At 48.2% G+C, this 15,118-nt stretch overlaps 1 protein-coding gene across 1 annotated transcript in view; it reads left to right on the top strand.

Annotated features, from left to right (window-relative positions):
* ncanb (neurocan b) overlaps window positions 1-15,118 on the top strand; it is a 131,912-nt gene that overhangs the window by 65,928 nt on the left and 50,866 nt on the right. The window contains exon 8 of the mRNA XM_061237793.1: window positions 959-2,197. Within this exon, the coding sequence (XP_061093777.1) occupies window positions 959-2,197 (1,239 nt within the window). The remainder of the gene's footprint in view (window positions 1-958; window positions 2,198-15,118) is intronic.

Genomic DNA, 15,118 nt, shown 5'->3' with positions numbered 1-15,118 from the left:
CTGAAGGAGTTAAGTTGCCATACTAAATGGTAATAGGGTAATTACACAGGCTGTGGTTTCGATGTACATTAAACTTAGGCGTAAAATACCCACAGGGGCACAGGAAGCAACAGCACACTGCTGAATAATTTAATACTGATTTAATATTTAATATTTATGTACATATTTGTATGTATTTATTGAGCAACAATTTGTCTTGTGTCTCCCACAACAGCTTGCTCTCTTTCCCGAGTTACCCAGCATGCCTGGCGACTGTTCCGCACACTATAGGCCAGCTGCCTTAACTGCGAGTCCATTGAAAACAGTGAACCCGTCCGTACAAACACGTACAAACAAGTGTTGGATCCCATCCACACAAATCTGCAGGACAGTTGTTGTGTTCCTGCCCGTAGATGCACAGAAAAGATTCTCTGTGTTGTTTCTGAGATGGGGACTTGTGAGATATTAAGATTGACGGCTGAATGCGATAGATTGAGGCGGACGCGGATTCCCATTGTGCAGTGCCAGTCTGCAGAAAGGGAACTGATGAGAAGATAGGAACGCGAGTCTCGTTATCGGAGCGGCAATGAGCATGAATTATTTACGCGGGTTTAGCGGGAATTACAGTAAACTGTAGCTGTGCATTTAAATTTGCTTTGAGCGTGCAAATAAATTACGAGCCTTCCTGGGGACTCAAATAACACACTCCATTATTCCCACCTCTTCACTTAGGAAAAGAAAAAGAAAAACGCTACGAAATATGTATACGCAAGTATGCATTTAGCAGTTTAAGAAGATGTGAAAAAATAGATTGATAGGTAAATGCTTGGATATCAGCTTGCCCGAATACATTAAGGAAATAATGGCTCCGGCAGTGGAGGTAGCGTGGCGTGTGTTTTGATTGCTAATTTAACGTGCTTTTAATTAGAGCCATCTCTCCAGCTCGCTAAGTTAATCACAGTGTGTTGTCCCCCTGCAGGAGTAATTGCGTCGGGACGCGCAGAGATGGCGAATCCGCCCGTAGCCCGTAATGACTCATCGGGTTCCTCGGCGGTCTCTCAGGACGGGCGGGCGCCGGGGGCCGGGGAGGCGGCCGGGCCGGTCTCTCCCGGCACCGCGGCGGTCCCGCGGCGGAGAGAACCCCCGGCAGAGGCTGCGGGCGCCTCCAAAATGGCCGCCCGGCCGAGTGCCGCCTCCTCCCGCCCGCTGGATGGCGGGGAGGACGCGTCGGGGGAACCGCCGGCTCTCGTGGAGGAGCTCTCCGTCCGCGGCGGGTCGGTGGCGGGCGACCCCGAGGCCGCGGAGGTCAAGGCCGGCAGGGTGGAGCTGATGCTGGTGCCCTCCTTCAAAGACAACCCCGAGAACTACTCCGGGGAGGGGCGGGAGCAGGAGGAAGGGCACAGCTACCAGCCCCCGGACGGAGCCCCTCCGGGCAGGCCGTCCGATAGGTCGTCCCCGGAGGCCGAGGGCAGCGGGGGGCGGTACCCTCCCGGGGGGCGGAGCTCTAGCGCTCAGAGTGACGCCTCGAAAGTTTCTCCCTCCGTTCCGACCCACGATGGCGCGCTGGTCCGGTTCACCACTGTCAGACAGTGGCAGCTGGAGGACCGGCCCACTACCCCGCCAGGTGGGGGCGCCCTCTCATCCGGGCAGCAGCGTCAGGCCTCGGAAGACTCACGAGGCAACGCCGCAGAAGCGAGAGGCGAAATCCTCTCCGCCCGTCGCCCCGGTGCCGCTGCTGCTGGCCAGGACGGGTACCTGGATGCCCACAATCCCTCTGCAGCCGGCACCCGCCACCCAGACGCGGCCACCACCCCCAACGCGTGGCTCAACTCAGGGGCCCTCCCCGCAGAGCCCCTGTCCACTATCCAAACCTCCACGCCGGACTCGGTGAAGGGAGGGGGCCCCAAAGCAGCCGGACTTCCTTCCAACAACGACGTGGAGTCCACCGAGGAATGCGCGATTTCCATCTCGTGGTTGTCGGTTGAGGGAGCCGAGCCCCGGGGGACCGCGGAGCCGCTGGCCTTCGGCTCGGGCGAATCCCTGTCGCGCGGGGGACCCCAAACCGGCCCCTCCGGCTCTGGGCAGCCAGCCGGGCAGGCGTCAGGCCCTGGGGAGACGGTCCAGGAGGCCGAGGCTAGATCAGCCATGTCCGAGTCTTTCGTGCTGGGCAGAGGCAAGGGTCCTCTCAGCGGGACCAATGGCACTGTCGGCACTGGAGGTAGGTTTCTCACCGCTTACCGTGACCCTCATCAAGCATATTTATAGCTGTGTGTTTGCAGAGTTTGACTGAGATACAGGCTAATCTGAGTGTTTTTTGGTTACACTTTGTTTGAAGTCTCCTACATAAGTGCTACTGTATATAATTCCATAAGCACTACATAGCACATTCATAAGCGCTTATGTCAATAACTGCCAATATGCATATGGTGTGTTATGTCAACATTGATACAGAAAGTGACATTTCCATGACATCCCAAGTGAACTCACATAAGATCCTTCGGTTACATTACATTAATGTCTTTTGGCAGACGCTCTTATCCAGAGCGACGTACAGTTGATTAGACTAAGCAGGAGACAGTCCTCCCCCGGAGCAATGCAGGGTTAAGGGCCTTGCTCAAGGGCCCAACGCCTGTGCGGATCTTATTGGTAAATGGTAAATGGTAAATGGTTGGAATTTATATAGCGCCTTTATCCAAAGCGCTGTACAATTGATGCTTCTCATTCACCCATTCATACACACACTCACACACTGATGGCGATTGGCTGCCATGCAAGGTGCCGACCAGTTCGTCAGGAGCATTTGGGGGTTAGGTGTCTTGCTCAGGGACACTTCGACACAGCCCGGGCGGGGGATCGAACCTGCAACCCTCCAACTGCCAGCCAAACCACCGACCTTGCTGGTCCCAGTCATGTACCTTAACTGCACCCTGCAATAACCTGTCATTGTCGGTTATTGACACAAGTGCTTATAAATGTTCATATAGTGCTTATGAATGTGCTATGTAGTGCTTACGAAGGTGTCATATAGCTCTTAAGGTAGGAGCCTTCATATAAAGTGTTACTGTTGTTGTGTCCCTGTGGTCTTCTGGCCAGTGTTGCCGTTTAGGAGCCTTTGCTTAATGCAGTGTTTCCCTGCATTAAGGTGCAGGCCTGTTGAGTTTCGAAGCTGCTTGTGCATTATCCAATGTGGACTGCTCTCTTTACCACTGGCAGAATAAATCCCTGCAGACAACAAGGCGCTAAGCACGGGGACCAGCCTATAAGATTGTGCTCTAATTATAGGGTCATGGGTAACGCAATTAAGAAAGCACTAAAAAGTAAATATCTCGGTACTGAGCAAATCAATGCTGACAGGGACACAGAGAAATACGTTGTAATTGACTTCAGACGCTCCGCCGTCCAATCCTTTGTTCGCGTTTAAGAATGGGGCAGCAAATGTGCGCTCAGTCTCTCCTTGCTCGAATTGATTCGGCCGGATAGATGCGGGTTTGAAAGCCTCTTGCATGTCTGTGTCTTTGTCTGTCTGGAGTTATGTTTAATTAAGGTGCTGATGTCTTTGTCTGGTAAGGAGAAAAAAGCAGATTCGCCCCGTGAAAAGCCTCTTCTGTCTATTGACTTTAACCTCCGAATGGCAAGTTCTATAAAAGACACATGGGAGAGCTCCGGTGCTGTGCTATGCTTACGTGTTTCGCATTTGCTCCTACACGATGTCAATCCAAGTTCAGCGGGGGATTTTATACCAGAACTCCCTCTCAGAGCAGACTTGAAACATAGCAATCGAGTGCAATGTACAATACTTATTTTACGTCTCCGTTACTTGGAATATCTGATATTTGAAAGATACATTTTTTAAGACACAGCCATAGTACCTACACCATGGCAAAGGTTAAAGCTGGTAACAGGTGACATTGTCCATAGTTATCCATATTCAAGAGGATACCACCCGAAGCTCACTGTGCAGTCTGTCTGGAAGTGGCCTGGCCGCTTCACACACGCCAGGAAAATGTAAATTCTCGTCTCGCCACTTCTCAGCGGTAGAAGTAAACACAGTATCACAGCATGCTGAACCCATCCCTGCAGTGTGAACACTGTATGGCTGTTGCCTGTGGTTTTCATCAAGCGATCGCTATTCAGCCGCGTCCATAGAAGGGTAAATTGCACCGGTTTCTTTCAAAACAACTCGACGCCGCCCCTTGGAAAAAAGATTTGGCTTGAAGCTGTAAGACTGGAGGCTGGATAAATGATTTTTCACACGACTCTTTTCCTCTTCTCCAAAACTCTCAGTGAAAATGCATCCTGTTCACCTTTAGACAAAATGTAGTGTGTCCTGGAGATTCGCTTTCTGGAGAGTCCTGGAGAGTCCATGTCACCGATCCTTAGCTTCCTGTCTGCTGTAGGGAGCAGTCTATTCGTCCACTATTATTCAGACATTTTAATTGGTTAAAATATGGACACATTGATTTTACTCTAGTGAAAATACTGTTTTTATAAGTGGGTGCTACACATTGTTGGTGGTCGAGTTAATTTGCCGTTTCTCTGCAAATCATTCATGAGATGAAACTTGCTTTTATAAATCCAGTCCATTATTATAATCATTTTCAATTGGTTGGCAACAAAAGAAGAGAATACACTCACTGAGTACTTTTTAAGTAGACCTGTACACCAGCTTGTTGACGCAAATATTTAATCAGCCAATCATGTGGCAGCAACTAAATGCATAAAAGCGTGCAGACGTGGTCAAGAGGTTCAGCTGTTGTTCAGACCAAATGTCAGAATGGGGAAGAAATGTTCCAGAAACTGTTGATCTCCTGGGATTTTCACTCACAAAAGTCTCCAGAGTTTGCAGAGAATGGTGCAAAAAAACAGGCAAGGCAAAAACACACTTTTAATGAGAGAGGTCAGCGGAGAAGGGCCAGACTGGTCGACGCTGACAGGAAGGTGACAGTAATGCAAATAACCACACATTACAGTGGAATGCAGAAGAGCATCTCTGAACATACACATCAAACCTCTAAGTGGATAGGCTACAGCAGCAGAAGACCAATAAGTAAAAAATTAGGTGTAATAAATACCTAATAAAGTGCTCACTGAGTGCAAGTTTTTATACTTGTTATCTGTAATTTATACTGGCCTGTCATGCCAATCCAGTTAAAACTTTTACAAATGTCAAATTAATAGGCTTTCATATTATGGGCTTTTACTCCACATTATATTATGTTGTACATTATATTATGTTATATGCTATTAAATGGTTTTATCACGTGCAGATAATTGCTCCCAACTGTTTAGTCGTGCTGTAAACCTTCAGATTTTCATTATAATTTTCTTGCGTTTGAGTTTCAGAAATGCTAATGCGTCTCTGCGCACACAAAGGCACACACAGGCACATGCACGCACCATACACACACACACACACACACACACACATTAATTACACAGTTTGAGTCGCCTCTGATGTGCCAGTCTCATAGGGTTTCTTCCATTTTTTCTGTCCTCCACTCAGATAACTGTCTGGAGAGCGAACATATGACCAGTTACCATACAATTAGCTTCTTCTTTTTTTTTTGCGTGGAAAATATTTTTTTCAACATACAAGAATCATCTGTGTATGTTTCGTGTACAGTATGCTCTGTAAGCAGTTATATTAGAACCAACCAACCGAAAAGATTGATAGCTGTCACATATAGTATCAGTATAGATAAATATGCAATGTACCCTGAGGCTGAGAAACAATGTCCATCTATCGGGTGGGTTATTCATTACTTAGAGAAAGAGAGAGAGATGGAGAGAGATAGAGAGGGAGAGAGAGAGGGAGAGAGAAACGGGGGTAGAGAGATGGAGATAGAGAGAGAGAAACGGGGGTAGAGAGAGGGAGAGCGAGATGGAGAGGGAGAAACAGGGTAGAGAGAGGGAGATGGAGAGGGAGAAACGGGGTAGAGAGAGGGAGAAGGAGAAACGGGGGTAGAGGGAGAGAGAGAAACAGGGGAGAGAGAGATGGGGAGAGAGATAGAGAGAGGGAGAGAGAGATGGAGAGAGAGAAACAGGGGAGTAGAGAGAGGGAGAGAGAGATGGGGAGAAAGAGAGAGGGAGAGAGATGGAAAGAGAGAAACGGGAGTAGAGATGAGAGAGAGATAGAGAGAGGGAGAGATGGAGAGAAACGGGAGTCGAGAGAGGGAGAGAGAGATGAGAGGGGGAAACGGGGGTAGAGAGAGGGAGAGAGAGATGGAGAGAGGATACAGGGGGGAGAGAGACAGATCTCAAAGTAGGAGCCTTTGCATGACATCAAAATAGCATCAATGGCTGTTTTTATCCTGCTCTCCCATTTCAAACCTGGTTTAAAATGGCTGCAGCCATTTCCACTGTACTGATCGTGCAGCCTCCTGACAGACTATCATAACGCAGCGCCACAATACCGTGAGCAGTTCTGGCTTCACACACCACAACACATTCTGTGGATCAGTTGGCTGGGAATGTACACAGCACACAACAGTATATGACATGGAAAACCTCTCAAAAAGAGAGATTGCCAATTTTCTTAACTTGATTCCGTGGTATATGTGACTCGACACGGTAAGGGGGGTACCATTGCGCAGATTTTGGTTTTTTCCCCCATTATTTCCTCAAAGCAGGTATTCCATCGGCAAGATCCTGTGAAATGCGTTTGGGTCTGTCATTTACCGCTGCATAATTCTCCACAGAGGAAAAAAAATTAATCGCACAAGAGAGCAGACGCAACGGTCGGGTAATATTTCAGAATTAACCACCCTGCTGTGTCTCAACTGGTGCGGATGATTTCGCATTCCGGTCCATGTGTGCGATGTTCAAATGCACCACTCTTTTCCGGAGAGCAGAGGCAAACAGAGGACTTAATAAAAGGAGAGGACGGTGTGCGTGGAGGGAGGGGGGGAGAGCGGGAGACTGTTTGCTTTCTCCTCTGGAGCAGGTGGAGGTTCATAAGCCTTCTTTAATCAATGATCAGCTGCTGGAGCCTCTCCTGCAATATGAGGGTCCCCGGAGTCCTTTTATACAGCGCAAATCTCTGCTCTGAGAAATGTCCTTTTAGACCCCGCACATCTCTGCTGTGAGAAATGTCCTTTTAGACCCCGCACATCTCGGCTCTGAGAAATGTCCTTCCACACCGTGGCCCAAACAGCAGCATTGTGTCAGGGCCCTTTAATTAGCTGCGTATCGTCTCGTAGTGAAATGAGGCCCTATGTCATCTCTGTCTCCGCTCCCCCATTGATCTCAGCAGTGCACTGTCAGGCAAACACGTGCACTAGCACACACACACACACACACACATGCACACAAAAACACACACACACAGATGCACACAAACATACCCAAACACAAACACACATCAACACACACATATGCACATACACACCCACACTTACACAAACATGTGCACGCACACACCCACACACACACAAAAGTGCACACACACATTCATGCATACGCTTGCTCACAGACACACACACACACAGGCACATATATAGCACACACACACAGCCCTGTACTTACCAAAGGTGTTCTCCTGAGCCTTAATAAAATAATAAAATAATCACAGACACCGCATGAACACACTTAAAGATGATGAAATCAAGATGCTGTTATAATATGATGCTGTCAATTAAGGATTAATTGCTACATTAAGCATAATTCAAATTTTCAATGTTGATGGACAGTTGTACATTAATACTTTATTTTATTAATATTTTCTTTTGATGAATATATATTTTTAAATTCATCAACTGAACATCACATCCCTAGACAGAGGTTTATGCATGCCATACATACAAACAATTCACAGTATGCTCATGTAACTCACATAGTAATGTTGACAGGTTTTCAGGTGGAACCCCTGAACAGCATGTTTCTTCCATCCATCCATCCATCCATTATCTAACCCGCTAGTCAGGGTCATGGGGGGGGGGTCCTGGAGCCTATCCCAGCATGCATTGGTCAAGACGCAGGAAACAGCATGTTCCACACATATTAATATGACCTTTTGTGGGATTGAGAACAGACATTCTACCAGAAGACACGGTCCCCATGACAACAGTGCCATTGTTTGTCCGTAAATCATCATTATTACCGGGGGCATACTTCTTTTTTGTGTTCGAATATATTATTTGGATGATTAAATATGTAAATAAAGAGGCCTCTTCCAAGCCCTCCAAAGCCTGATTTGTACTCCATTGTTTATTGGCCGCGTTTTTCTCCGCAAGGTAGCACAGCTGGAAACGTATGCAACAATCAGCCCGCGGCCTCAGTATGATATGTGATCCGGGCCAGGGCCGTACAATATGTTGATTGCCAGACACTAAATTGTCAGCGGTAATCAGAAATCCCGTCCGGCGGGAGGGGGGGGGGGTTTCGGCGAGCAGGGAATGGAACGGCCTGTGAATTATTCCTTTCTCGGCGAGGCGTCCCGGCAGCCCCCCCGAGATGGATAAAGGGTCCGGGAAAGCAATAAGGGAACCCGAGGCCGGGTCCGGGGGGGCGATAATTCAGGGGGGCGAAGGCGGGGCGGCTGTATATCGCGCTCCCTGTTTGCGAGGCCCCCGGCCTGTCTCCGGCCCTCAGGAAGACCTTGAGTCGGGTCGGCGTGCGGTGAGCAGACGGCCCGTCTGACCGTCTCGCGGGTTATTGATTCCCCCGCCCCGAGCCCCTTATTGAGAGCCTCGCTCCTCCGCCTTTATCTCTCTCCCAAATGCTTTTTATTAGCGCTCTGCTCGTGATTACGTCTCCCTGCCCAATAATGTTTATACGGCCTGCTGCGCCCTCGCCTCGCACCGGGCCGCAGCCAATACACACCGCCGAACAGAATACAGGCCACCTGCTGCTAAATCCAGCTCTGACCAGCTCTAGATGTTTCCAGCTAACGGCTGTTTCAATACCTAGCTTGAGCTGGTCAAACTGTGTTGAGTATGGAGCTTATCTGAACTGGTCAACTAGCGACCAGTTGTTTCAAAACCTAGCTTGAGCTGGTCTAGCCATGTTGAGCATGGAGCTGGTCTGGTCTGGTCAACCAGCTACCAGCTGTTTAAAAACCTAGCTTGAGCTGGTCAAACCATGTTGAGTATGGAGCTTATCTGAACTGGTCAACTAGCGACCAGTTGTTTCAAAACCTAGCTTGAGCTGGTCTAGCCATGTTGAGCATGGAGCTGGTCTGGTCTGGTCAACCAGCTACCAGCTGTTTAAAAACCTAGCTTGAGTTGGTCAAACCATATTGAGTATGTAGCTGGTATGAACTGGTCAACCAGCTAGCAGCTGTTTCAAAACTTAGCTTGAGCTGGTCTAGCCATGTTGAGCATGGAGCTTGTCTGAACTGGTCAACCAGCTACCAGCTGTTTCAAAACCTAGCTTGAGCGTCTGCTTTTATTCGAATTCGAATTATGAACCGGTGCCTGCATCCTGCTGTGTCTAACGCTGACCCTGAATGCAATCCCTCTCCGATCCATCGGCTCCTATTCCATGAATGGAATTTGTTAAAACGCCGCCGTGGGGACCTGTGCGCAGCAGAGACGTGTGATAAATAACGCTACAGTGGCTGGCGCGCCCGCTCGCCTTTGTGCGCCGGTAACCAAGGGAAAGCAGAGCCGCCAGATCTTAAGTGGAGTAAATGGGCTTTTCCGCTGAACGGCAAGCAGCACTTGAGAGTTATTTGCATGGGGGTTAAGGAGAGATGGGGGTGTGTTAGTCACACACAGAGTCCCAGAGGCCTTACGGTATAATTTCACACATAGGAGCAGTTCCTTACAGATACCATGTATATGTGTATATATATATATATATATATATATATATATATATATTTTGGATTCAGGATACAAGACATACATTTAAATTAGTCTCATACACCCAGGTTTCAGTAGACGAAAATGTTCCCGAAAAAGACAAAATAATAAAAAATCCTATGCTTCATGTATAAATACTTGTGCATTGATATAGACGTGCGTGCAATTATTACTCACCGATCAACATGCACCTTATATTTGATGCCTCTGCCCATATCTTAGTGACTTATGATATGAACAAAGGCGTCTTACAACCGTTACTGTTCTTATCTATCCCCCTACGCGTATAAGCATTCAATAATGGACTCCCGTTTTAATGACCCTCTTTGGCACATCATTTGAGGGCAACGGAGCGTATCAGTCTCTTTCCTTCCCAGCGTAATGCATATTTACATGCCGTTCAGGTAGTATGCTTTGCTGTACAATGGCAAGTAGTAGTCTCTAGTGGTGAAGCTTCATCGGAATACTAACTGTGTGCCTTCATAAGAACGTGAACATTAGTAAGATCTACGTTAAAAAATGACGGTGATTATCTACAAAATCTAAGAAATTACAATTCTAGCATTTGCATGCAGAGAAACTCATGGAAAACTCGAAAACATCGTTGTTTTAGCCCGCTGGAAGCTGCCACATCCTTTCGGTAGATGCAGCGTGTGTGTCCTGCTGTTCCAAGAATACCGTAGCCTAGGTGAAGGTGAAGATAATTAAAGTTTGAAATAAAAAGCTTTTGGAGCTGTGCTGTATTTTTTTCTTTCTTCTCTGTCCCCTAGAACTGAATTATCTGAGGACACACGGCTGAGTAGAGATGACAACGAGAGAGAGAGAGAGAGAGAGAGCGAGAGAGAGAGAGAGAGGCTATAGACTCACAGGTGTGAATACGTATGTCTCCACGCATCCTCGACTGCCTTCTAGCTTCTGTTTTCTTTTCTTTTCTTTTTTTTTCCTTTTTTTTGAAACGCTTGAGAAGGAGAGCCCTGTCTGGCTTTGCAACAACCCGTAACATGGCTCCATTTTACATCACCTCTCATGGAACATAGGCTGTTCCCCGTGGAAATCAGAGTAGACACTGACTGAGTGTCCAGGCCCTAGCTCTAATTGACCACATCTCTTTATGTTCCCCTTCTACGTGGCCAGCTGCCTTCGACAGCGGAGCTTAAATGGCACACGTTTAAAATCCCAATTTGAAAAGAACGTCTGACGTGAACCTTGCGGTTGTCTCCTCCACCCACAGCGCTAAATTACAATTATGTCCCGATCTCTTCAGGGTGACAGGCGGCTGCTGGCTAGCGCAGTCCCTCCTTCGTCAAGTTTATTCAGCGAAAATCAAAGCTCATCTCCTTCCGTTTCAGTAATGATTTTTGCTACAGCCCCACTGTTCCTCTTCTATTCAGTCTATGATTACTGTAGAAATTTTGTTTACAAACGAGGCGTATACTAGCCTACTACTGTGCGTGCCTTTTAAGATATCGTCTTTTTTGGACAAAATCAGCCCATTTTTTTATTGTTTCTCATGGTGCTTCAGTAATGCACAGTGAGCGGAAGATGCCCTCCTTGTCACCAGCAGGTTGACGTCTCAGAAATATAACGCGCTAAGGCGTATGATACGGTTAGCTGCTGCGACGTGGATTGAGGTAGGAACACAGTAATGAAGTGATTACTCCCACCTGCCCGGACGGGAGGATTTACGCTTTTCTATTGATGTGTGACTGGGGCGCTAAGTCCGCCTGAGACCAGTGAAACAGGTGAAGAGGGAAAGCCGTTGCTGCGTTTAAAGCTCATCGGATTCGCCGTTTCCGGTGGCTAGGCACTGCAGTCTCATTCGCTAGCAGTCCACTCCAAATAGAGTCTTGAAAGTCCCTTCGCCTCTTGTCATTCTGTTTCTGAATCGATCCCGCTCTGGGACTAATCTCCTCTTAGGTGGATGCGAGTTGCGGAGATGAAAAGTTGATGACTGAGCCGGTCTTAAAGGGAGACGAGGAAACGGCTTTTTAGCGCCGCCAAGACTCCCGAGTTAGGAGCCGGTCTCGTTTAAAGACGCTTCTTTTCACGCAATTATCAGCTTTGAGAGGTGGGGGGGGGGGGGAGGGTGGTGGCGCTTGCAGGAGACAGGTTGAGGGCTTATAAAGGGATGAGTTGAGGAGGAAATTAGGGTGAGCCTTGTCATTTTCTACGAGCAGCCCCTTACCCGGCGCATCCCGCAGCCCCCATTAGCGGAGCTGTCAGCAGCTCTCCAGAAGCTCACGGCGGTGGAACACCGAGGCTGGCTGATCGCTCTCCTCCGCGCTCACCGTCGCGGACCCGCGCCGGAGACACATCCCGCAACACTCTCCCCCATTTTACATCAAAGCTTCTGACATTTATCTCGCCGCGCGCCTCGCGCACGCCTCTTTAGTCTCCGCGTGTTTACCGACGCCGTCTACAAGTTTCGGGCGCCGGTGATTAAATCGCTGGCGCCCCGGTGCCGCTGCACTTTTAGCACGGAAAACAACCCCGGGAGAAGAAAGAACAGTCAAGTTTTTTTTATTTTTATATCGTATTCAAAATAATGAGGTGGCAAGGATTATATTTCAGAGAGCGATGAGCAGGATCAAGGCAATTTATTTCATCTTAATGCTAATGGTGCGAGGGCTCGCATAACACTGCTGGAGATCTTTCACATCAGGGTTGCTCTCTGGCCTCTGAAATGGGATTACGAGTTAACTACATGCCGCAGTGTCATCTGTCCCTCTCTCCTGTGCCTGTGTGTGTGTGTGTACGAAGTGTGCATGTGCACTCAGTGAACACTTTATTAGGTTATTTATTTGACTTATTTTTTTGACTTATTAAGTCTTCTGCTGCTGTAGCCTATCCAATTAGAGGTTTGACAAGTGTGTTCAGAGATGCTCTTCTCCATACCACTGTATACCACATACCACACTCTGTCACCTTCCTGTCAGCTTTGGCCAGTCTGACCCTTCTCCTCTGACCTTGGCTAGCAGAACTGCTGCTCACTTTCTTGTTTTTTGTGCCATTCTGTGCAAACTCTAGAGACTGTTGTGCGTAAAAATCACAAGAGATACTCAAACCAACAATCATTCCACGGTCGGAGTCAGTAGAGACATTTGGTCTGAAAAACAGCGGAATCTCTGGACCATGTCTGCATGCGTTTATGCATTTAGTTGCTGCCACATGATTGGCTGGCTAAATATTTGCACTAACAAGCTGGTATACAGGTCTACGAAATAAATTGCTCACTGAGTGTATATGTACTATATGTGTGTATGCATGTATGTGTGTACATTTGCGTGTCTATGAGTGTGCATGTATATTTGTATGTGTGTATGTGTGTTTGTATTTTTATGTGTGTGTGTGTGGATACTGCACAGTGTTCAGCCATTTTGCTCACTCTGATTGCCTTGCTTTTAATAGAGCCGACTGAAATGACTGTTAATGAGGTTGCAAATGACAAAGCGAGCAGTTTGGGTTTTAGAGTTATGGCTCTCCCTCAAAATACCCACACAATACAACAATCTTGAATGTTTTCGTGTATTTTCCAATGTTCCAGATGCGTTTGACCCGATTTATGTGTTGAGGCTGCCTAATTGGGCACATTCACAGATTTGTGTCGGCACCATCAGTAATTACAAACTGCTTGTGTTTGGAGCACGTTACACGTAAAACTGAACACGTTTCAAAACGAATTAAAATGGCTGCGTAATGGCTGTGCCAATCTAGAGCACAAAACCGGCTAACTGGGCTTCAATGCGCAGTGCTCAAGCAAAACAAAGACCCTGAATAGTCAGCCATTCGCTTGATTTGTGCATGAAAAGGAAAAAAGGGCCGAATGATGTCATTAAATGAGCTGTCTGGTATCTGATTTTACTCCATTATGAGCGACACAAAGTGAATTTTTACCAGCGCGAAACGAAATAGGCTGAAATAAATAATACCGGTGTGCCGCTAAAAGCAAAATATTGCGCATTTCAGCCTTCCTCGCGGTTGCCTAGTGATGCACTTTGTCTCGGCCTTTCCGCGGCCGCAAGTCTCTTTCTGAATGCCGTATTCGTAAAGCAGGTACGATTGAAGAGACGTATCCTGTCCCAGTTTAGTGGTGAGCCGATGAGCGCTTGCTACCCGCCTGGATGTTTTGATGTTGGGGAGGGGGGGGGGGGGGGGGGGGGGGCACGTCATCGCTCTCTCTGTTTGAGCGGCTCACAGCGGGGGACCTTTTTGAAAGCCACTGCCGTCAGGTAGCACTCTCCCCATCGTCTGGAGAACAATGGGTACAGCCCTCACTGAGATAAAAAACTACGCACTTCACGCGCTCTCAAAAATGAAGGCACGGACAGTGCCCAAAAAGGTACAAATGCTTGTCGCTGGGGTGGTACCCTGCAGGTACGTTAAATAGTACCGCTAGCCAGCAATATATACGCGGGGACCACTTTATTAGATAGACCTGCATACCAGGTTGTTAATGCAAATACTTAATCAGCCAATCATGTGGCAGCAACTAAATACATAAGTTTTGCTGTTTTTCAGACAAAATGTCAGAATGGGGAATTTGTGTCCCAAAGATACCATCGCTGTGATCCTTGAAGAACAAAAATGCACCTCCACTGTTACTTTATTTCTGAGAGTTCGCACAGAAACGTTCGCATCTCTCGCGGAGGCCATTTCGAGTGAGGGATGGTGGGTAACGGAGTCCGGTGCGGTCCATCACGCCTCGTTAGACCCGGCCCGGTTTGAGCCTGTCGGTTTTCCCGGACAGCGGGATTCCTCCTGAGAGCGGAGAGGGGGAGGCGTCCAACGAGGAAGTGATGGAGCGCCGACAACACAGAGACAGCGCACAACCATCCGCCGCCGTGTCTCGCCACAGAGCTCAGCTCTTAAGTCCCTCTTATTGCAGCAGTACGATCGCACTGCACAGAGGAACAAGTTATCTGTGTTGATGCAGAAATAGGTTTCCTATTCCCATGGCGTGCGTTCGGCTTTCCCTTCCAGTGATTGTGGCCTGGCCTACAGTGCGTGTAGCGGCCGTATCGCCCACAATCGCGGCACGGCGGATTATATCCTCTCCCCTTTCCGCGTCGGGGAGTACGCGTGTACTCGCTGCTCTCGGGTCAGTGATTAAGGTCGTGTCTCGGCGAGCGCTGGTTTTGGAGAAGGCGCGCGTCTTCTTATCGAACCCGACACCGATGCGGCGAAACCTACGGACTGCGGGCCTTCCTCTGCGTTTGGGGAACGGCGCTTGTTTTACGCTGATGTGTGAGTGTTTACATAATGGAACGTTAACCGCGTTGGTGCGGTTGTCAGGGCGACTGGGGGATTATGTCCGCTGGTGTTTAAACGTGTCTAAA

The sequence above is a fragment of the Conger conger genome, chromosome 4 (assembly GCF_963514075.1).
Source record: "Conger conger chromosome 4, fConCon1.1, whole genome shotgun sequence".
Taxonomy (NCBI): domain Eukaryota; kingdom Metazoa; phylum Chordata; class Actinopteri; order Anguilliformes; family Congridae; genus Conger; species Conger conger.
The sequence above is the reverse complement of the archived record's forward strand: the minus strand, read 5'-3'. Positions and strand labels throughout refer to the sequence as shown.